The sequence below is a fragment of the Tasmannia lanceolata genome, unplaced genomic scaffold (assembly GCF_043159265.1).
Source record: "Tasmannia lanceolata isolate RefF3 unplaced genomic scaffold, GAP_Taslan_0.1 ptg000011l, whole genome shotgun sequence".
In the NCBI taxonomy this organism is placed as follows: Eukaryota; Viridiplantae; Streptophyta; class Magnoliopsida; order Canellales; family Winteraceae; genus Tasmannia; species Tasmannia lanceolata.
This window is the reverse complement of record NW_027518688.1, coordinates 23,682,628-23,705,003: the sequence shown is the minus strand read 5'-3', so window position 1 is coordinate 23,705,003 and position 22,376 is coordinate 23,682,628. Positions and strand designations below refer to the sequence as shown.

Sequence of the window (22,376 nt, the reverse complement as noted above, 5' to 3'; positions counted from 1 at the left end):
AGAGCTACCAGAAGGTGTGTTAGTAAATTTATAGGTGTGTTAGAAATTTAATCCAAATCCTTTATTACCTCGGCCATGATAATTATATTAAAATTGCCTGTGATGCTACGGGTGTAGAAGCTCCCTAAAGAAAATGTTTCGGATGCAGTCTTCACATCTAGACATGCCTCTTGATAGATCAAGGAGAAAACCCTAAAACTTTTAGTTTATTGATCAAAACTCCTTTATTTAAACGTTTTAAGTTTGGGCATGCTAACACTTCTCATTGTGGCCGAGTTAAACGGATGAGAAGCGGATTCATGTGAATCTTTGGAGGACTCTGAGTCGCTCTAAAAAATCTCAGCTTTTACTTGAAATAAAAGCTGAAAAGCAGGAAACCGATTCTTAGTGGGTCAGTAGCCGAATAAGATTTTCGATGTGTTTTTGCTTTTGTTATACTCCAGATCTTATAAACCGGGAGAATCAACCTTAAAAAATGGTTCGGGGTCAGTAGCCGAATGAGATTTTCGATATTTTTTTGCTTCTGTTATACTCCAGATCTTATAAACCGGGAGAATCAGCGTTAAAAAATGGTTGCAGAACATGACCTTAGTTTTCCAGATTCCAAGACTTAACCCTAGATTCATGTTGAGTGTTAGAATTTGTGTGATCCAACCATTGGATTAGGTGTAGATCTCATGTTGGATTATCTTGGTGGCAGATTAAGCATGTTGGAAAGATGAGGTTAGTTAGATATAGTAGTCAACCGGATTCGATTAGGTTAGTATGTTTTCATTTTTATCTCTTCTCCACAAAAAAATGTTTTTCATTCTATATTTATCCTTAGTCTATTTGTCTTGCAAGAAAGTGGTGGGAAGAGATGGAAAGTAAACCATTTTCCATGTTTCCATATGTTTCCGTTGTTTCTTTGTATAAGGAAAGCAAATCCACCATGGACTGGGTTTTTCATTTTTTTTTTGGGATATGCTCAACATTCCCGAATATCTTTCACTCTCAAAAGGTGGGAGGTGTAAAGGAAAGAAGTATCGGGGGCAACTCAAACTCGCGCAAAGCTTCTTCCCAAATCTAAAATTAGCATGTTCCCATCGTCAACAGCAATCAATCAATCTCTCTCTCTCTCTCTCTCTCTCTCTCTCTCTCTCTCTCTCTCTCTCTCTCTCTCTCTCTCTCTCTCTCTCTCTCTCTCTCTCTCTCTCTCTCTCTCTCTCTCTCTCTCTGTTGAAATATAAAACAAAAGCTGCTTTTTCTCCCTCTAATTATGAAGGCCGAAAACCTCTTGTTGGGTATATAATATAACCCATGTATGTTCTAATATAAGCCCAATAAGATAATGCCCACCCAAATCAAGTTGGGTTTGTTTTGATAAAAACCTCACCCCTCATTTTTAGTACTTTTCACCCCGAGTGCTTGTTGTACGACTCCTAAGGAAAAGTGTTATAAAATTCCGTGGGAATTTTTATACTAGCGCCTTGCCCGTGGCTTTCCTAGTCGGCTGTTTGTTTTACATGAAAGGTTTATGATAGACAACACTATTTGGGACCGAATCACTATTGGGGTCGAATTCTTGGAATTTGGATATTGCTGGCTGAATCCGAGCTTGTAGCTGCAATATCTTGTGGCCGGATCTTGCGGGTGCAGCAAAATTTGGTGCTCAAATTCCCATTGCCCAATTCAAGATATTGGCAGCCCTCCCTCACCGGTTGCATTTTGGGTTCGCTTTCTTGTTGGTCGGCCACTCTCTTGGATTCGGTTCTTGCGAATGGTTCACACGGTTCGGTTCTTGCCGTCGTTCTTGGATTGGGTTCTCGCAATTTGCCAATCAGGTGCAATCTTTTCACTTTTTATTTCATATAAATAATACAATGGAAAAGAATGGTATGCCTTTTGAGATGGTCAAACTTCAATCATCTGGTGGGACTGAGTTTAATTCACGAATGCGAAAGACTCAATTCGGTGTACAATATATGAATTGTTTTTACACCGTTTTGAGTACCTTTGCTGCCTCAAATGAAGAAGTTGATGAATCTCAATGGCATTCTTTTAAAAATGAAAAGTATAGGAAAAAGGTGCAAGTGGGACTGGATGATCTCAAACGATTCTTTCGAATCAAAGATGAGAATCGAGCCAAGAATAACTTGGAGATGGTTAGACAGCAACAGTCTGCTACTAACACGGTAACATATCCCAAGAACTTTTCTCGAAAATCCAAGTCACCTAAGAGTGATATCCCCAAGTTGGAAGCCAAAAAGACTGTCTTTAAGAAAAAGAAGGGAAAGTGCTACAACTGTGGGAGATATGGTCACTTTGTAGCAGATTGTCAACAACCTAAGAAGGCTAAATCTGACACACCATAGAAGGAAGCTCATATGATGATGGGCAGTGCTGAACCTAAAGGTTTTGTTGCTATATTGGGCAACAGTAAGGCCAGTACTTCTTCCGACTGGTGGTTAGATACAGGAGCCACTTGTCATGTTTGTAATTCCAAGAAACTACTAGTTGATATTGTTGCCGCAAAAGAGACCGTTACAGTGTCTAGTGGAGCAGAGGTAGAGGTGACTCACGCTGGTACTGCGAACTTGATCCTTTCTTCAGGACAAATACTAACTTTAAAAAATGTTAAAGTAGTTCTTGCTCTTCAAAATAATTTAATTTCTATTAATCTTTTAGACTATGCTGGCATATGTACTTCATTTCTGTATGGTAGAGTAACTTTTGATTGTTAACTCATACTATTTTGATTGTGCATATTTGATAGATGGTATGTTTGATTTGAGTTTAGATAATGAGACTGTTAGTTAGAATTGTTCATCGCTAATTGCTCATAAGTTGTTACACAACCGATTGGGACATGTGCACTATCAGAAAATGGTCTCCACTTACTAATACTCATAAGATACCATTATATATGTCCATTACATTTGACAAGTGTGAGAGTTACGAGTGATAGAGAAGGAGAAGATACACATTGATGGGGTTCAAGGAATTCTGTGCCTCTCAGGGCGTAATTCTTGAAACTTCTGCTTCTCTCCCGCCTCAATCAAATGGCATAGCTGAGTGTACGAACAAGACGTTAACTTAAGTATTCAACTCCATGTTAATGTCAGCTAGCATGCCTAGTTGCATTTGGGGAGAGGCAGCTTTGACTGAAAATTACATCCTGAATAGAGTGTCAAACTCAAAATGCTCCTCCACTCCGTATGAGTTATGGCATAAGCATCCTTGTAGATATGACACTCTTAAGATTTGGGGCTGTATTGCTTATGTAAAGATACCAGACCCTAGGAGACCTCAAATGGGAACTAGAACAAACACTTGTGTTTATTTTGGAGATGCAGAAGATAGTGCTGCTGCTCGGTTTTTGGATCTATCAACCAATATGGTTATAGAATCTCGAGATGCAGTTTTCTTTGAGAATAAATTTCTCAGAGATCAGGGTTTGACCATACCAGGCGATACATAGATGGTTACAGAATTGCCGGTTGAGTCTGAACTAGTTACTTCTGACACTTGTCCCAATCTGATTTCTAATTTAGTTCCTGTAAGAGTTTCTACAAGAGATAGAGTACCCAAAATTTTTGGTGAGGATTTTGTGACCTATCATTTAGAGAATGATCCATCATCCTATAAGGAAGCGATGAGATCTATGGCCTCTTTGTTGTGGGCAGAAGCCATTGATGATGAAATGGGCTCTCTGTTGCAAAATCTAACTTCGCAGCTAGTCGATTTGCCAAAATGGGCTAAAACTGTGGGCTGTAGGTGGATATTGAAGAAGAAACTTAATCCTGACCGATCCATAGCTCGATATAAAGCACGTTTAGTAACTAAGGGCTATACTCAATTGAGTGGGATAGACTACTTTGATGTCTTTTCATCGGTCTGTCATTTGGCCACGATAAGAATTCTTCTTGCTTTGGCATCTATTGAGCATTTTATTGTGCATCAAATGAATGTAAAGACAGCTTTTCTCAATGGAGAACTGTCAGAGAAAATCTACATAAACCAACCTGAAAGGTTTGTCATTGAAGGTTTCGAGAACAAAGTTTGTAAGTTACACAAATCTTTGTATGGTCTTAAACAAGCACCTAAATTGTGGCATAAAAAATTTGACAAGGTAGTAAAGAGCTTGGGTTTTCTAATCAATTACTCGGATAAATGCATTTACTATCGTTTTGTGTCGAATAAGGTCATGATTATTTGCTTGTATATAGATGTTTATTCTTGTTTCCAATCTCTCTCTCTGGTGAGTAATGTGAAACTAACCTTGGGTAAAGAATTCGACATGAAAAACCTGGGTGTTGTTGACACCATTCTTAGTATGAAAGTAAGTTTTGACAGGCAAGGGATTTCCCTTAGCCAAGCCTATTATCTTGAAAAACTACTTTCTTTATGGGGATGCAGTGAGTGCAAACCGATTGAGACACCATTTGATTATACCAAGAAGCCGATCTCTAATGAAGGAGACAGTGTGAATCAGTTAGCTTATTCTCAACTGATTGGTAGTCTCATGTATGCTATGAGTTGCACTAGGCCAGACATAGCCTTTATAGTTGGCATGCTGAGTCGTTTTACTAGTAATCCTGGCCATGAGCATAGAGATGCCCTTATGAGGCTGATGAGATACCTTTCGTGTACCGAAGAGTATGCTCAAAACTATGGTGGTCATCCACTTCTCGTGGAAGAATATTCTGATGTATCATGGGGATCAGAATCAGGGGACAGCAAATCTACTGCTGTTGTGTGGAAGTCGAATTGGAACTTTATGCTCTAGCTTCAGTTGCAAATGAAAGCATATGAGATAAAGCTTTTGATTATGGTTATGGACATTCCACTGACCCAGTTAAGGATTAGTTCCTTAAGTGTGTTGTGTGATAATCAAGCTACAATTACGATTGTGAAGAACTCACTCTTTAATGGTAAGATGAGACATCTTAGGCTGAAACATGCCATGCTGAATTATCTCATTGAACACGGGATTATCACTTTGATTGATGTGAGATCAAAGGATAATATGGTCGATGCTCTCGCCAAGGAACTGAACAAAGATCGAATATTCAAAACTGTGGGGGAGATGGGGTTAAAGTCTGTATAGACAAGGCTTAACCTACATTCATGTTATTTTGAATTTTCGAATCTCCCTTTTGGCCAAGATAGGCACCTGATATGTTTTGATGATGTTTACAGTTGTTGTGTGTCATTCCACATTTGATGACATGTCCTTTTTGGGAAAGGTTGTACATTCCAAACTTGATGATACAGCTTAACTCAAATATGGATAAGATGACTGTAACATTCCAAAAAGAAACATGAAATGATTCTTTGCAAAAGAAACTATTAGGTCTTGTTCTTTATTGAAACTTGACAATGATGAATGGTTCTTTGCAAAAGAAGTTGTTTAGGTCTTGTTCTTTATTGAAACTTGACAATGATGCTTATGGAGAGAGTGATACTGATACTTTTTCAGCCATTTTGAAATTGTACTAAGTTCTTCTTTAGGTAGAACTAGATACTTTCGTAAATTATGAAATTCCACTAAGTTCTTCTTTAGGTAGAACTAGATACTTTCATGTTTACACTATTGGTTGGATTTATTTTCATACAATCCATATTTGGTAATTCACAGGGATTGGCGAAAAATGAGGAGCTTGTCTTGATTTGGACTTTGATGAAGATGACTTACTTAAATCTTCTAAAGTCATAAAGACTATGCTTTTATTTCAGTATGTATAGAGTTCACCTTTTTGTGGAACTTTATTTTGGATCTCGATGAGAATCATACCCCATAAATGAATTCCTCTAAGATCAGTGTGGTTCACTTATATGTGAAACTACCTTTTGGTTGAGTTTAGCTTGTTGTATATCTAGAACTCTTGGTTTGTCATAAAAGGATTCGTGTTTTCAGTTGGATTACAGATCTTTTATGATATAGACCATATGGTGATGTGGATGTTTCAATATTTTGTTTTGAACATTACACTATCTATCTATTGGATTGTGCTATATGTAGAACATAGGAGGAGATTGTTGGCTATATAATATAACCCATGTATGTTCTAATATAAGCCCAATAAGATAATGGACCGGTGTAGTGGGCCTATTTGGGCTAGAGCCCACTAACCTATTAAAACCCTAGTGTATCTAATATATATAGGAGCTGGAGGCAACAAACTTGGTATTCCAAATTAGATACCTTGGGTGTAATGCTTCAAGCAACATCTTGCTTGACTTAATTACTCTAACACCTCTAAGATTACTTGAATCTTGCCGGAACCTCTATTTTTGAACTCTGCTCGAAGAATATTGTGATTTCTCCAACTTAGAGCCTGAGTTTTGCGTGAAATCTATTCTCGTAGCTAGTGCAAGTAAGACCTCTTACAAAAGTTATAATCTATTGTTTTCACATCGTCTCTGTAGAGCAAATATTTTCACATCGTGTTTGGAGTCACGCCACTTGTTTATTTCAGTTTTTAAGTGCTTAATGAAGACATTTGAGATTTGACATACTGCAAATTTGTAGAATTCATACTATAAAAAAAAAACACTACAATTCTCTAGATTGGATTGTCAAATCTGAAGTTTAGTCTAGTAGCACTATACACCCTAATATATAGCAAGTAGATGATGGGCTTGTGGTCTTATTATATGTATACATGTTAACATTAGAAATTGTAAATACATATTCAACTAAGTTGAGCAAAACACTTTCTATAAAAGCAGATTGTGATCTTACTATATGTATGCATGTTCTCTTTAATGCATTAGTTTGTCATCAACATGCAATGTATCATTCAGCAATAGCTTTCCCTTGAATATTATATTATTCCTACAAAACTAGGACACTATCACATAAGCAATTTTGCATTCTTATGGAATTAATGTATGTTTAAGACATTGTTATTTTTGCATTGCTTGTACTATACACGAAAATATTGTTAATTTATTCCTCTTTTTTCTTAAAATGTCTGCATTTTTTATTTATTGCATATTTGATCCCATCCAATCCACTTTATATGAGATTTATCTTTATAATTGGGACGTATCAGTACAAATAGTTAACCGTTTGAGTTCTGAGATGGAATCTACCCTCTTAAATCTTGATTTAGTAATCCTCTTTTTTTTTTTGTGAATCTTTGATTTACTTAACTCCAAAAAAAGAATTGACACCATGGCTTGAGGAGATTGTTAGTTAGATACATAAAGTAATATTGTTGCCATATACCCTCTTCTTATAAAACAAACTTGAAATAACTCAATTAACCAAGACCTTGAGAGGTGACAAAAGACATCAATATATTGCTAAAAGGCACTAGGGTGATCTAAACCCTTCATTTGCTAAGCTACTATGGAGATGACAATATTAGAAATTTGTACAAGTCAATGATACCATTGTCCACTCAATGACTTGCAAAGTGATAGTTATAAAAAATTAGTAGCTTTCAACATTCAAGGTTAATTATCAAATAGGCATATTGTACAAAGTTATAGTTATTAAATGGGCATATTGTACAAAGCTACTGATTTTAGGTTATGTCATCTGCAATGGGCGAGCCATATTTCTATTGGTCATGTATATGTTGGCCCATTACATGATGTACTCAACTAATTAGGGTATGGGACAAAAATTGTATGCACTCCAATTTAGCATGATGGAATAAACTCTGATAGTGTGATCAATCAAACACGAGAATAATTTGTCTTTGTTGTTTATTCATGCCATTGGAGTCAAGTAGAGTTGAGTGGATATAAGAACGCCATTGAAACTTCCTATTTACTTCTTCAAGGAGGAGAATCTCTAATTTATTTTCTCTTTTCAGATTTTACAGGTGTAAGAGAAAGAGGTATCATCTTCAACGTCTTAAAAAACAATAAATTATCATTTAATGAGTCATTTTTTCGGCATTGCTTTTTAATCATCTATTTTACTTCTTTTCAAAGAAATTTTAGATGCTAAGAATTACTTAAAGACAGAGATATTGGAGGGAACTGAAAAAACCCAAAGACCTAGACTCGTATATCTGAAGCTGTAAGCATATGGGCAAGTTTGTCTGCTATGATACAGTTTAATAATCCCATATACATGTCATTCTCCTAGTAACCTGCTTTATGGTTTAGTTCTATGCAACTAATATAATTTTCAACAATAGGTGTTCCTCAACTTGCTTTGATTTAAAAAATATGCCTCTTCTAAAATTAGCAGAATATTCTTATCAAATAACTTTTTTTTATTCAGAACAAGTTTTAGGTTTTGAATTTTGGAAGAAATGGTAGTTGAAAAAATTTATCAGAGATCTTAGGCAGTTTATTTTTTCTAATTTTTTTTGCTGTTATAAGTTTTATTAACATTCTCCATTTAATTTATTTGATATGTTTTTTTCTTCACCTTCTTGTAGTGATTAAATTTACTCTACCCGGGAAACTGCTTTTTTTTTTTTTTGAAAAGGGCAATAGAATATATATATATGTAAAAACAGAACCGAGGTGGTCCTGAAGGAACAAAGATAATACAAAGATAGCAGTACAATAATTCAAGGAGGTAGATAGTCAAAGCACTCAAACGCGGCCCGAAAGACTCCTTTCTTGGCAAGGGTGTCTGCTTCCGCATTGGCTGATCTCCTGACTTGGCGAAAAAGTATTGAGGAGCCCTTAGCTACTATTCAGTATTGAAAAGTACCCGGGAAACTACTACTATTCAGTATCATCATTGGCAAGATATTTGGTGTGGGAACGAACCATTGAAGGAGGTTTTCGGATCCCCTCACTTTCTAGAGTGTCCTCATGAAAGTTTTTAGTGAGGCTGAGACTTTTAGACGAGTGGAAGGATCAGTGGTATGGGATTTCAACTTTAAGAAGAGTTTTTTCTTATTGGGAATTGAACACTTTAACATCTTTCCTCACAAGAATTAATTTGTCTTACATAAAGAGGCTAGGAAATGATAAAAGGTCCAAAAATCCGATCCATCTCCAGCTAGATGTGCTTGGAAAGGCAAAACTCCTGTGAGAGTCGACACCTTCTGTTGGGCTTGGTGTCTTAATAAGATTCTCATGATGGATCATCTTTGCCATCGGAAAAAGCTAATCGTCAACCATGGTTCACTCTGCCTCGCTGATGCATTCTCGATTGGCCATCTCCTTCATCATTTTCGATTTACGTGTAGGATCTAGTACTATGTGTTTGGATTTTTTTTTGTCAATTGGGTTTTCACTTGTCATATTGCTGTTCCCTTTGAATCCTGAAAATTTGCCTCATGGTATTTTAGAGGTAGGATCTTGTTGAACTTGTTTCATGTTGCTGCTCTCTAGTTTTTATGGAAGGAAATAAACATGAGAGTGTTTAAAGGGATATCAAAAGGTGTGCGCCCCTAGGGGGAGGGACGCTTATCTTTAGCTAGGGTTGGGTAAGTGTTACGGTTTCTTAGGTAGGAAACTCCATTTGATGTGTTAACAAATCTTTTCTGTAGTGGTCCGTTGGTAGGGCTGGCAATTAGACCTGTAAAAATTGAGATCCGCTCCGCCCCGAACGGGGGATTACCTGATTAAGCGGGGACGGGGAGATGGGGCAGGGATGGGGATGATTGTCTTCAATCAATACAAAATTGAGAATGGAACACCTAATAAATTTATTAAAGGTCTCGTAAGATAACTTTAAAATGAGATAAATAATAAGCTATAGATCTATATAAACATGTCCAGTATATTTATGGAGAATTTATATGATGGGTGGCACGTGAAGTTTGAAAAAAGTAGGTACAACCCACTTTTTCTGATGATCCAAACCGTTCATCTGTTTGGGCACAACGTAAATAGGTTGTGCCCCAAAAATCATTTTCATTGGATGATCCTAACCCACCGATCTGAACTGATCTGAAAATGGAGATTTCAAAAAATTATTTATAGGATCTTCTACAGATCGTAGGGTTAGGATCATCCTATGGAAATGATTTTTGGGGCACAACCTATTTACGTTGTGCCCAAATAGATGAACGGTTTGGATCATCAAAAAAAGTGGGCCGTACCTACTTTTTTCAGACTTCACGTGTTTTCACGGCCACCCATCATATAAATTCTCATATTTATGTATTCCTTTGTGTGCCTTTCCAAAAGAACCTTCTCCAACCAGCTCTATCACATGGTGTAATTTTGTACACCCATCTTTCACATCTACAAAATAAAATATATAGTTCATGTATCTAAATTTTCAAAATGTCATTCGCTTTTTCCAAGGAAATTTTTTCATGAAAAATATTTTCCACTGCACCATGTTTTGATGGGACCGCCCATATTTTTTACCCAAGAGTAGCATGGGTGGGGCCTACCATTTTACATGATCTTGTGGGCCCATCTACTCTTTCCAAACCCACGTATATCATGGGACGCACTATTTTATGCCTCATGCTATGATGGGTAGGGCCCAATATTTAATGACAATGGCTAGCACGGTCTCTACCCAAACCTATGTATAAAGTGGGGCCCACTATTTTACACCTAAGGTTATTCATGAGGTGGGGTCCACCGTCTCTGCCCAAATCTGCCATCTGACTAGAGCCCACCATTTTACACCTCATATTTTGATGGCTGTGGGGCCCACCATTTTCCACCCGAGCATAGCATGGGATTGAGAAATGGAAACTACAGCCATGTCTTCAGGGAAGAAGAGAATAGAGGGAAATGGCTTACGGGTAAACCCAAACCATTCGGTTTTACCACTTTTTAATCTCGTCTCAAAACGATCAGACGGCTATGGCATGGGCGAGTCGATAACATTAATCAAATGCATCATAGAGAGGTAGGGCCCACGCAAACGTAATCAGGGCCGTTCATCTTGTGGCTCCCACCCCGTGACTAGTGCAAACATAACAGACGCATGTGTCCTAGGCTCTCAAGCAGAGAGAATAGGAAACCAACCAGATTCAGTGTCACAGTGACGTCAGACCCGACATATGGGACCCACTATTAAATGACTAATAAACCAAGGAAAAGGATAAATTCGCCCCCCTGTAGGATTATTCACACCCTGTGACGTGATTTGCCGTCAAAAAGCGCTGACTTTTATTTGGCCGTTACCCTCCTTTTTGACGTCAAATCACGCCAACAATGGAGCGAATAATCCTTCAAGGGGTGCGAATTTATCATCTCCCTAAACCAATTGTCAAACTGTAAATATGCCTCTCTCTCTCTCTTTCTCTCTCTAGATCTGAACTGGGATTTTTGGCAAAACGAAGGGCTAAAATCGCGAAGATTGCGTGAAATTTGCTTTTATGAAGCGAAAATTGGCCAAACTCCTGTTGGGGATAGCTGGATCGAGAGATTCCAGATCTAAAAGCACTGTGCTGCTTTAAAAGGCAAGTTCTCGTGCTTAATTTTATTCTCTTTTGTTTCTTTTTAGGGTTTGACTGTTCAGATCTGGTAATCTTGTTGCGCTTTCCTGTATTTGGATTTGATTGTACGATAAGATTGATTTTAACACCGTAGATGGTTTATTTGGGGGTTAAAGGATCCAGATCTGGTAATCTGGCCAAGATTTAGCATATTTTCTAAAAGAGTTTTATTTCTAGGGTTAGGGTTTTAGGGTTCAGATCTGGTAATCTCGATTTGGTTTCCTGTATTTGGATTAGATTGTACGATAGATGGTTTGTTTGGGGTTCAAGGATCTAGATCTGATAATCTAGACGCCTGCATAGAAGATATTTGTTGCATTTGATGGAGGAAACTGTTTTGTGGAGTTTCATTTCTAATTAGGGTTAGGGTTAGGGTTTTTGGGTTTAGGCAATTTGTGATGGTGAGCCTAGGTAGATACAAGAGATATGGTAGTAATGGCGGGATGGATTTCCTTCCTAACAATTCAGGGAAAGATGTGGAATTTCATTTATAAGTAGGGTTATGGTTTTAGGGTTTAGGTGTGTGGGTGGTTTGAGATGGCGAGCATTGGTAGTTACAAGAGATCAGGTAGTAATGGTATGACGATGCTCCTTCGCAACGATTCAGGGAGAGGTGTGGAGAGTGGGATTGTTGAGAGAGTGGTTGGAGAAGCATCGCTTCGAAAGGATTTTGAGGGTTTGAGTGTGTCAAGAAGGCTTGTAAGAAGTCTCAGCCAGAGGTTGAAGAAAAAGACATACAAGGGTGATGAGGAAGAAGATGGAAATGAGAGGAGGGTTTCTTCTGGGTGCCTCTGTTTGGTTGGAAAAGGTGGGGGGTGTAAAGTAGGTGCCGCAGATACATCTGAGGAGTTTGGAGATGGAAATGGTAGAAGGAAATCGAGTGCGGGGGAAGAATGTACAGGATATAGTGCAATTTCAGGGATCGATGCAGTAAAGGCCGATTGTTTTCCGTCTCGAGTTGCTGAGAGGTTGTGGAGAAGGAATAGCAGAAAGAGGAAAGAAATTGAACGACACCCATTAAGTGATGGAATTCAATTTTCACTTCCAGATGATGTTCTTGAAATGTGCTTGGTGAGGCTCCCACTGAGCAGTCTCATGAACACTCGGCTCGTCTGCAAGAAGTGGAGATCCTTGACAACCTCACCCCGTTTTATGCAGATGAGATTCGAGGGTTTGTACCAGAATCCATGGTTGTTCTTGTTTGGTGTGGTAAAGGATGGATGCTGCACCGGGCAGATACATGCATTGGATGTCTCTCTTGATCAATGGCACAGAATTGATGCTGATATCCTAAAGGGTAGGTTTTCGTTCTCTGTTGTAAGTGTAGGAAATGATGTTTATATTGTTGGTGGTCGCACTAGCTTGAGTAACAATGGCAGGGTTGATAAGAGCTTCTTCATGACACATAAAGGGGTGCTGGTGTTCAGCCCATTGACTGGATCATGGCGTGAAACTGCGTCAATGAGGTTTGCAAGATCAGAGCCCGTTTTAGGAGTTTTTGAAGTCAATTCTGATTGCTTGATCTTTCAAAGTAGGCATGATCGGCAAGATCAGCGCCGGTCCAAGTCGAGGGCACGTGGTGTGTCCGATGTCTATGAGGATCCTCATAGATTTTCACTAAGACGTCAAATTAGAGATGCTTTGTATGAAGGCGAGTCTTCATCAGAATCCAGAAGAAAACCTTGCAAGTTTGTTAACCAAGAAGACAATCAGACCAGTGCAAAAGACTGTAGGAAGTTTGTTTTGATTGCTGTTGGAGGACAAGGATCTAGGGATGAACCTTTAGATTCTGCAGAAATTTACGATCCAGTCTCTAACAAATGGATGGACATTGCCAGATTGCCTAGAGATTTCGGAGTTGTCTGTTCCGGTGCTGTTTGTAATGGGATATTTTATGTTTATTCCGAGACTGACAGGCTTGCAGGCTATGATCTAGAAAGGGGTATTTGGATTAGAATTCAAGTTGCTCATTCACCTCCTCGTCTTAATGAGTACTACCCAAAACTCGTATCTGGCAATGATCAGCTGTTCATGGTCTGTGTGTCGTGGTGCGAGACAGACGAAGATATAAGTAGGAGAGACAAGGCTGTAAGAAAGGTATGGGAGCTAGATCTCACATTACATGCCTGGACTGAGATCTCAAGGCATCCAGATGCCCCCATGGATTGGAATGCTGCATTTGTAGCAGAAAGAGGTAGGATATTTGGAGTCGAGATGTTCAAGATATTTGGTCAGGTGTTGGATTTCATCACCATGTGTGATTTATCTGGGTCAGAACTCATGTGGAGCCATATCTCAAGGAAGCATGTGGCCCACGAAGTGGATGCTTCTTCGTGCATGACAAAGTCAATTACGGTGCTGTATCTGTAAAATTTCTTCTGTCTCATCGTCAATTTGTACAATCGTGTACGCCTTCGCGGATCCAGTATTCTTAACATTACCATTCTTCACGGTGGAAACTCTGTTCCTTGACGGCTAATTGGGTTGTGATTGTGTAGATTCAAGATGTATCATGTGTTTTTTTTAACTATGTTCCTTGACGGCTAATTGGATTTTGATTGTGTAGATTCAAATGTGTGACAGATGTATCATGTGTTTCTATCACTTTTTATGTAGCACGGCTGATTCATCAATGAAATAATTTGATTTTGTAGTTCAGATGTCACTTTTATTTGAGGCAGGTTTTTCTTCATTGATCTCGTGATTTTAACTTGAGATTTATTCTGTCTACTTTGTGCCTTTGGTTCTCTTTTCTGTTCCTTCAAGCTTCAGGAATGAGGTTGACTACATTTGTATGGAATTCTTACTTTATAAAATACATAATTTGTCTTTTTAAGCAGGAGAGTTGAGCTTTCAAGGCACATATTTTATTTTCAGCCATACAACTCTGACTGTATCCAATGAGAAGCTGGAAACACTAGGGGGCCGTTTGGATACGCAGATTTTAGAATCTTGGATTTCTTTAGAATCCTGGATGTGAGATGAGAAGGAGACCATCCGTCATTTTCTTATTTCTCGCCCTTCTTTCCGTCAGCAAGAGAGTAGGAGATCATCCCATGCTTTTCCAGGTTTTAGAAATCTCAGGATGGGGGAGAGATTTCTAAAACTTGGATTTCTTACTTAAAATCCAGGATTCTAAATAGAAGCGAAACGACGGTCTCCTTCTCTTGTCTCTTACCAAGATTCTAAAATCTGCTTATCCAAAACGGCCCCTAGAGAACTAGTTTGGCTCCTGGAGGCAGTACTAGATTTTTGGACCATCGGTCTGGTTTCTTAAAACAGTCCCAAAACACACTCCTCTTGAGGTCCATGGGCAAAAAAACAGTATATTTTCCTTCAGTAACTATTAAACTCTCTACAACAACCAGGGTACATGATACGTTTGCTACACACCACCAGTTTCTCAAATCTTCGAGTATCCCAGATTTTCATACTCATATAGAAGTGCATGCTCATATTTTTCTTAAATAAAAGGGACCAAAAGGAATAACTACATCTGGAAAGATGATATACAAACCCTAAAAAATGTGGGTAGAGATATGGAATTAAAACATACATGAAAGACAACATTGCAGCAGTAACCCGTTTATCATGACATTGCTTGATTTAAGATCTTTGATCTATTGGAAAGCTGGGGGCGACTGTCAGCAATGGCAACATTCATCTCCATGTTCTGTTGTTTAAGAAACATTTGCTACATCTCAACTCCGCCACGCAGAAGACAACTCCAAATCAACATCTTCTTCCCACCAAGTTGCTGTCTGCAATACCAATATACACAGTAAAATGCAAGGGATCCTTAAATCACACTAGTCAAGTAGTCATAACAGTTTTAAAACTGCTAAATCGCCATAGGAATAACACAGATGAAGCATTATACTAGGAAAATTCTAAAAATTCTTATAAAGAGGATAAAAGGGATTTAACATCTTATTAAATTAACCATGTAGAAAAGAAGCTATACTGAGAAGAGAAAGCAACAGCTTTCGAACCTTGTAGCCTCTTCTGAGAAATTCTAGCGAGCTTCCTTGTTCCTCTTGTAGTCCAAGAACCCTCAACAGTTCTTCCTTGGTCTAGATAAGGGCAGGCCATTTGAGGTTAAAACAAATAAAAAATATAGGAGAAAGAAATTGAGTAGATGGGTCAGACAAGTATTATACTTCACCCAATGTGAAACGAGTTGCACTTTCAGCTACACAAGCATAGGAACCATCAGTTTGTTTAAGCATCACTTGCCACGGGCCTGCATGAGCACAATAGATAGTGAACATGGAAGACTAACATTACTGCCTGTTATAGGTGCGCACTGCCTGTTATAGGTGCGCGGTAAATGGTTTAAAGATTCTGTTTGAATTGATTTGCGAGTATAGGAAATGAATCTGAAGAAAATAAATTTTGCTTCTAGCACTAAGTAAAGCATAGGATCTGTGTAAATAGTAAACTAAGCAAATTTTTTACCAGGATATTGGCGGAACAAGGCTCCACTGTAGTTTACTATGTAAGGTGCAACCCCAACTGTCTTCAGGAGTAAGAAAACAAAGGGGTTATTCAATATCAATGGCGATCATAGAGATAGAAAATGATCAATACCTTTGAATACTCCCTTATTCGAATATAGAATACAGGGGTGAATTGAGAAAGGAACCGATAATGTAAATCTTTGGTAGGAAACCCAAAAAGGCCTAAGTCAGCACTGCAAAGTTAAACGAATTATTGTTTACAATAGGAAAGAAAATACAGTAAACTGAAAGGTAAGCATGTATTTGAAGTCTGGAACCAAATGCAGGCATACCGCAAAGTGTCCAGTTCGAGATTAAAAAGAAGAACTGGGGTAGATATGGCAAATCTTTCCTGCACATCCCAGACATGAATGGAATTATTATAAGTATACAGTACATAATCACAGGAAGATTAGAAATATAACGACCAAATTAATAATTTTATGGGTCATCAGGAAAGATAACATCACACAGATCTTGAACTATACGAACCAGATACCAGGTAAAGTTCCACTAGTTTCTAACGTACTATTTATCTTTTTAATCATCATTTGAGAAAAAGAAATCTGCAATATAATTTGATATAATGATATTTTAGTGGTTTGTATAGGGTGATAAGATCTGTTCTCCACTTAACTTTGTAAATCTATATAAACTAAGTTGCTGACTTGGTGAGATGCAACATAACTAAAGTGCCTGCCTACATAAAGACCGGCAAACTTAGCAGAATTAGGTATTTACACACGAAAATTCACCAGACACCACTGAACTAGTAGTTTTAGTTTTTTTAAAGGTACATTCATTATGTGTTAATCAACATAAGAATATCTTTCAACCAAAAGTTCACTAATCTATGTTCTGGAAATGTCAAAAAGATTGTATAAATGATCACCCTATATATACTCTATAACGATTACAAAACAACAAAAACAATAAGTGGAGATTTTCTTATGGTAAATTGAATTTCAAGATTATTCACATTTGGATACTTCCAAATCATCAGTCAAGAGAGAGCTTATTAGAGCAAAGACACCATACCATATACTTCTCTATAGCAGAAAGGTCACGTGTGCTACAGTTAATAAACATAAACAATGATGGTGGCTCATCAGATTTCCACCGATCTGCACTTGAAAGAGATGTGATAAAATGTCAGAAAAAGGTAGTCATTTTGAAGGTACATAACTGAAGAAGTAACAAGCACACATGACACCATCCACACAATTTTCTGTACTATGCATTTAATTTTTAGGGCCTGTTTGTTTTAGATTATGACAACCGATTGTAGAGTCCCCAACCGATCATTGGACTCCAATTTAGTGCAATTTTCGATCCAATAATCGGTTGGGGACTCCACAATCGGTTGTCATAATCTAAAACAAAAAGGGCCTTAGTCTGAAGGCGAAGCTAAGGCCCGGTTCATTTAATATTATGAGACAACCGATTGTGAGTGCCAAACCGATTCTTGGACTGAAATTTACATTAAATTTGAGTCCAATAATCGGTTTGGCACTCACTATCGATTGTCATTATCTTAAACAAATAGGGCCTAATCAATAAATGTAATACATGATAACATGGACGAGAGCACCAAAGGAAAGACCCAGGAATAGGCAATTTCACAATCAATTCCTTCTTTTTGTCATTGAAAGAGTTGAGAGTTACATTGTTCAAAAAGAATTATGGGAAAAGAGTTATATCATCCAAAGATCAGTATTGTCCTTTGGCATTGATCTCATGACATTCGAAGAGTCACCTCCAACCAAAATGGTGTATATACACATTCCATTTGTCAACAGCTCAATCTCTATAAACACTAAAGTTGGTGGTACCAAGCACTAACTACTAAGAAGATATGCCTAGCATGTGACCACTGTTTCCTCATTTCTAGGAAACTATGTTGATGCTTAGAAGATCTGGCTTCCATAGCCATGACCAGAAAACATTAGCATCAAACACCCTGAAGTACAGTAATCCAAACAACTTGAGTAGGAACTTAACAACCTCTTGAAGATCCATGGAGAGCTAGTACTCATTTAGATTTATGAAAGAAACCTGCTTATAACGTCCCCGAGGTCTCCCCTGGAAGATCAAATGCTTCCTCTCTTCAAATGTTTTGTGAAAAATGCATACAACTACAACTTCTGTAGGAATGATGCTAGGTCTTTTCTGGGGAGTCGCCTGTAATGGCAAGAATGTATTTGTATAGCCTAAGGGAAAATGTACTCCACCTTGAAAGGATCTACAGAGTCGGGCTGCACCTGGTCGTTGAAATAACCGTAAGTGTGAAGAGCCATATACTCATGTTATGCAAGAAATGGAGCTTATTGGAACTAAAAGCCATGGCAGGAGATGTTTTTTCAGAAATATGTGATACATAAGCAGTGAACCTAGTAGGCTTTAGACAGTGACTAGTTATACAAACAAAAGTCAATTCATATTGACAATGTTGTATCGATCAAAGTGACTAGGTTATACAAGCAAAATTCAATTCATAATTTGATCGTGGATAAATATTATCCCAATTGTTGGTTCAGTTTATGCATGGCGACAAGGAGCATTGGAATGGTCTTATCTCGTGAATATTCAAACAATCAAAATAAAAAACAAAGAAAAGATTACACTGCGACAGTTATTAATTCTATTGAGTTTCCGTTACTTGACCGAACAACCCAAAATTCAGTTATTTCAACTACATCAAATGATCTTTCGAATTGGTCAAGACTTTCCCGTTTATGGCCGCTTCCCTATGGTACAAGTTGTTGCTTCATTGAATTTGCTTCATTAATAGGCTCGTGATTCGACTTTGATCGTTATGGACTGGTACCAAGATCAAGTCCTAGGCAAGCTGACCTAATTTTAACAGCCGGCACAGTAACAATGAAAATGGCGCTTTCATTAGTGAGATTATATGAGCAAATGCCTGAACCAAAATATGTCATCACGATGGGACCTTGTACCATTACAGGAGGGATATTCAGTACGGATTCTTATATTACCGTTCGGGGAGTCAATAAGCTATTTCCTGTGGATGTCTATTTGTGTTCGAGGGGAGCCACATATTGTACCATATTCTACTAAATAGGTATCTGTATTATGATCCAAGACCAAGTGTTGAAATCAATTGATGAGATTTAGTCCCATCGGATCCAAACAATCTTGTTTTTTTGAACATGAAGAGATAAAGACGCCATTGCAATTGCTGGAAATACTAGACCCACTAAAGGCACAAAAATAGAGGGTAAGTTGAGATCTGTCCTACCACACCAATTCCCCAGAAAAAAAGTCCATTATTGGCTCATCTACAATTCCCTTTCAGCGACCTTAGAATAGAGCAAAGCTGAGGCATCTTTATTAAGCAGAGAGCAACATAAATGGAAGTCGAGTTCTACCAACAATTCCAAAGAAGCGCCTTGCTAAAGGCCCGGATTCTCCTAAACATATCCCTCCCTCTCTTTTACTTACACGTGCTTAATTAATCAAATATCCCTGAGATACCAAACACCAAACAATCCCTCTATTTTCTCTCTACTTTCCCTCCTGTGGTTGTTGGAACCATGAAATAGAACATAATAAGTTGGACATTGATACTGATGTCCTTGTCCAGCATGATAAGACCCTACATCGACACGGATTGCCATTCCATTTTGCTATTCAACGCCCAAATTCTCCTATCAAAGCATACTATTGACACCATACCTGCTCAATTTGGAGAGGAACATATAACTAGTTCATGACGTATGCACTTGGATTCATTAATGATAGTTCCTAATGAAAGACCTGACAATGGATGCTTTCTAGAAGATTGTAATTTTCAAAAGTGTATTACCATTTCAGTAACTTGCATAAAGTAAAATGGAAAAGGATCAATCATCCAGATTAGTGGTGGAACCTTGATCTTTATCAGTTAGAGCATAAGGGTCCCAATATTGTTTGTGGTCACAGGTTCAATCCCAGCTTACCACCAAAGAAAAAAAAAATCATCAGACTGCAGTAGTAATATATGAAATATTGCCCTCATCCTGCTCAATTAACCAGCGACTTAACAAGCCCAAAGACCTAATGATCAACAAACTGGGGATTTGATGATAACAGAAAATTAATCTGATAATTCCATTAAAGAATATTTCCAAACTAACTGGACTTTTTGACTGACCAACAACACAAGCTTGTCAATTTTGTTTAATATCCAATAATGATGCATTTTAATTCTCATGTGAAAGGTCCAAGAAAAAAAAAAAACCATGCGTATAAGCTATTTAAGAATATGAGCATAAAGCAAACATCCTCAAAATTTTCAATATTTGTTTGAGCAGAGATCAACCTTCATTTTCATCTGCAAAATCAAAGTCTAAGGTATCTCTTATAGATTTGAAGAAATTATTGACAGGCCCACTGGGTACATCATCCAAGGATCCAATGCTTATGCCATCAACCTGAATCAAATAATAGCAATCTTTTAATAAACTGAAGAATCAAACTGAAACACCTGCTAATCCAAGATACAAGAGCAGTTTGAGTCCCCTCCATGAAAAGGACCACCCAAAACAAATTACACGATGACTGAGATCTCTAATATCTTCTATTTATTTCCACAGATCAGATAGATGGAAAGAAAAATTCTTACTGTGTCAAGAGCTGCCCGGAACAGCTGAGAAGCCCTGCGCTTTTCGGGCTTGTCAGGAAACACCTAAATTTTTATAGCACAACCCTTGTTAGAATAAAATATTAGCAAGATTTGTACCCAATAAAAACCCATATAAAATACACATCCAATTTTTTTTTTAAGGTAATCTGAGACTGATCCTATGATCTGAAGGTTGGGATAGGTTTAATTGAGCTACAGACCTAACCACAAAACAGTCCAAACTTACAATGCAAGTCTTGGTTCCCTTCATTTCGCGGAGCTTACGGACGACAGTTAATGCTAGTTGGATGTTAGCATCAATGAACTCATCTGAAGTTCCCTTCATGAATTTAGGAAATTGAGAAGATCAGATACTTTTTTGGGTACCACATGCATACAATTCATCTTTTACAAAGCAGAAATTCAGAAAGAATACCTTGTAAGAAGAAATGTTGCTGGGTAAGGGCCTGATTACCAGATTCAACATAAAAAGGAAATGGAAATGGGTATCAGAATAAAACATGAAAATCCACTCAAAAGCAAAAATATTAAATCAGAGCGACAGAAAATAAAAGAAAAGAAAGAACAGGGTGTAATGGATAATTTCAAAAGGCTGAAAAGTCACTCCCTCTCAACAATATCTGAAGGGTACTGATCTGATTTTGGCACTACCATGTTTTAATAATTGCACAAACTCAGCTTATCTTTCCTTTTTTTAATTGAGTTCTGACAGCATTTTTGAAACAGTAAAACCTTTGATAGCCATTTAAATAATAAAAGACAAGCTGACTTAGTGCACTAGTAAAAACATGATAGCTCCAATATCATTAGCCTATCTGAAATGGGTGTTATAGAGCAACTTAAAAAACACAAATGGGTCTCACAGAAAATCTCAAAGATCCATCCAAATGAGCCACACATCTCTTTTTTTTAATTGGGTTCAGACAGCTTTTTTTAGACTGGAAAAACCTTTGAGTTTGTACAATTATAAAAACACAGTAGTGCCAATATCATTAGGCTATCAGAAATGGGTGTTACAGAGGTAACAGAGCAACTTAAAAACTCAAATGGGTCTCACAGAAAAACTCGAAAATTCATCCAAATGAATCATACACCCAACAAGAGAAAAGAAAAACTCACGGAAAATCAATTTCGAGACGGGTCTTTCCATCTTCAAGAGCATAAGAAAGAGAATTAGTAGCATCAGAAAGAAGAACTTCGTAGGATTTGGGTTTGTAGACTGAAATTCCAGCCTTTGGATCCACACCTGGAGCTTCTCTGTTGCTGTTTCCAACCTTTGCATTGATCCTTGAGAAAGCACGGACTGAAGGGAAATCAAAGGAAAGTGAAGGAAAGAGAGAGGAATTGAATTGGAAAGAGGGAGATTGGAAAGCGCGAAATTGAAGTAAAGGAGATGATTGAGAATGGGAAGGAGGGGTCGTCATCAGACAAGAAAAAGCCATAGATTTGCGTTAGAGAGAGAGAGAGGGAGAGAGGGAGGGAGGGGATAAGATTTTTAGGATTTCTAAACCTCTGTGCTGTGAGAATCGATTGGTTCATCAGGTGGGGCCCATCAAGACGATGGGAGTATCCAGACCGTTCGTCTATTTTGCTCCACCATCATGTGCAATGGCACATTTGAGGAAGTACATTTGTCTGTGTAATTATCCCAATCCATGGTGGGCCCTATCTTGGTGTTATGTTGGGGCAATTTTTGCATGAGAATGAAGAAAATGATTCATAGAGTCGAACCCAACTGGGGCAGGAGGATTAGACTTAGTCAATTTGAGCCGGATAGATCCTTCCACCTTCTTCATGTAAATTTTCTAAAGGATTCATTAGCCGAACTCAACTAGTTTGGGACAAAGGCTTAGTTGA

At 37.9% G+C, this 22,376-nt stretch overlaps 2 protein-coding genes across 3 annotated transcripts; one reads left to right on the top strand and one right to left on the bottom strand.

Annotated features, from left to right (window-relative positions):
- The first annotated feature begins 11,184 nt into the window (after nt 1–11,184).
- Nucleotides 11,185–14,025, top strand: LOC143886709 (F-box/kelch-repeat protein At5g42350-like). Its single transcript, XM_077390798.1, has one exon. The coding sequence runs from the start codon at nt 11,910–11,912 to the stop codon at nt 13,740–13,742; it is 1,833 nt and encodes a 610-aa protein (XP_077246913.1). The 5' UTR covers nt 11,185–11,909; the 3' UTR covers nt 13,743–14,025.
- A 788-nt stretch (nt 14,026–14,813) lies between these two features.
- LPA3 (Low PSII Accumulation 3) lies at nt 14,814–22,053 on the bottom strand. Of its 2 annotated transcripts, none has more exons than XM_077390796.1 (12): nt 21,639–22,053; nt 20,935–20,965; nt 20,746–20,838; nt 20,499–20,561; nt 20,196–20,307; nt 16,910–16,995; nt 16,165–16,223; nt 15,963–16,065; nt 15,831–15,891; nt 15,533–15,615; nt 15,365–15,445; nt 14,814–15,133 (listed from the first exon to the last, which is right to left on the bottom strand). In XM_077390796.1, exons 1-12 carry the CDS (start codon nt 21,959–21,961, stop codon nt 15,074–15,076), a joined length of 1,155 nt encoding a protein of 384 aa, XP_077246911.1. In that variant the 5' UTR covers nt 21,962–22,053; the 3' UTR covers nt 14,814–15,073. The 2 variants fall into 2 exon arrangements, with proteins under 2 accessions (XP_077246911.1, XP_077246912.1); XM_077390797.1 differs by having other exon boundaries at nt 20,746–20,828; nt 21,639–21,745.
- Between the last annotated feature and the right edge of the window lie 323 nt (nt 22,054–22,376).

Bases quoted from the DNA above. Each gene is read 5' to 3' on its own strand.
- LOC143886709 (XM_077390798.1), top strand. From the start codon at position 11,910: ATGGCGAGCATTGGTAGTTACAAGAGATCAGGTAGTAATGGTATGACG.
- LPA3 (XM_077390796.1), bottom strand. From the start codon at position 21,961: ATGGCTTTTTCTTGTCTGATGACGACCCCTCCTTCCCATTCTCAATCA. The intron at 20,839-20,934 runs GTATTCTTTCTG...AAATTCATGAAG, and splicing joins GCAACATTTCTTCTTACAAG to GGAACTTCAGATGAGTTCAT. The intron at 15,446-15,532 runs GTATAATACTTG...GCCCTTATCTAG, and splicing joins CTCGTTTCACATTGGGTGAA to ACCAAGGAAGAACTGTTGAG.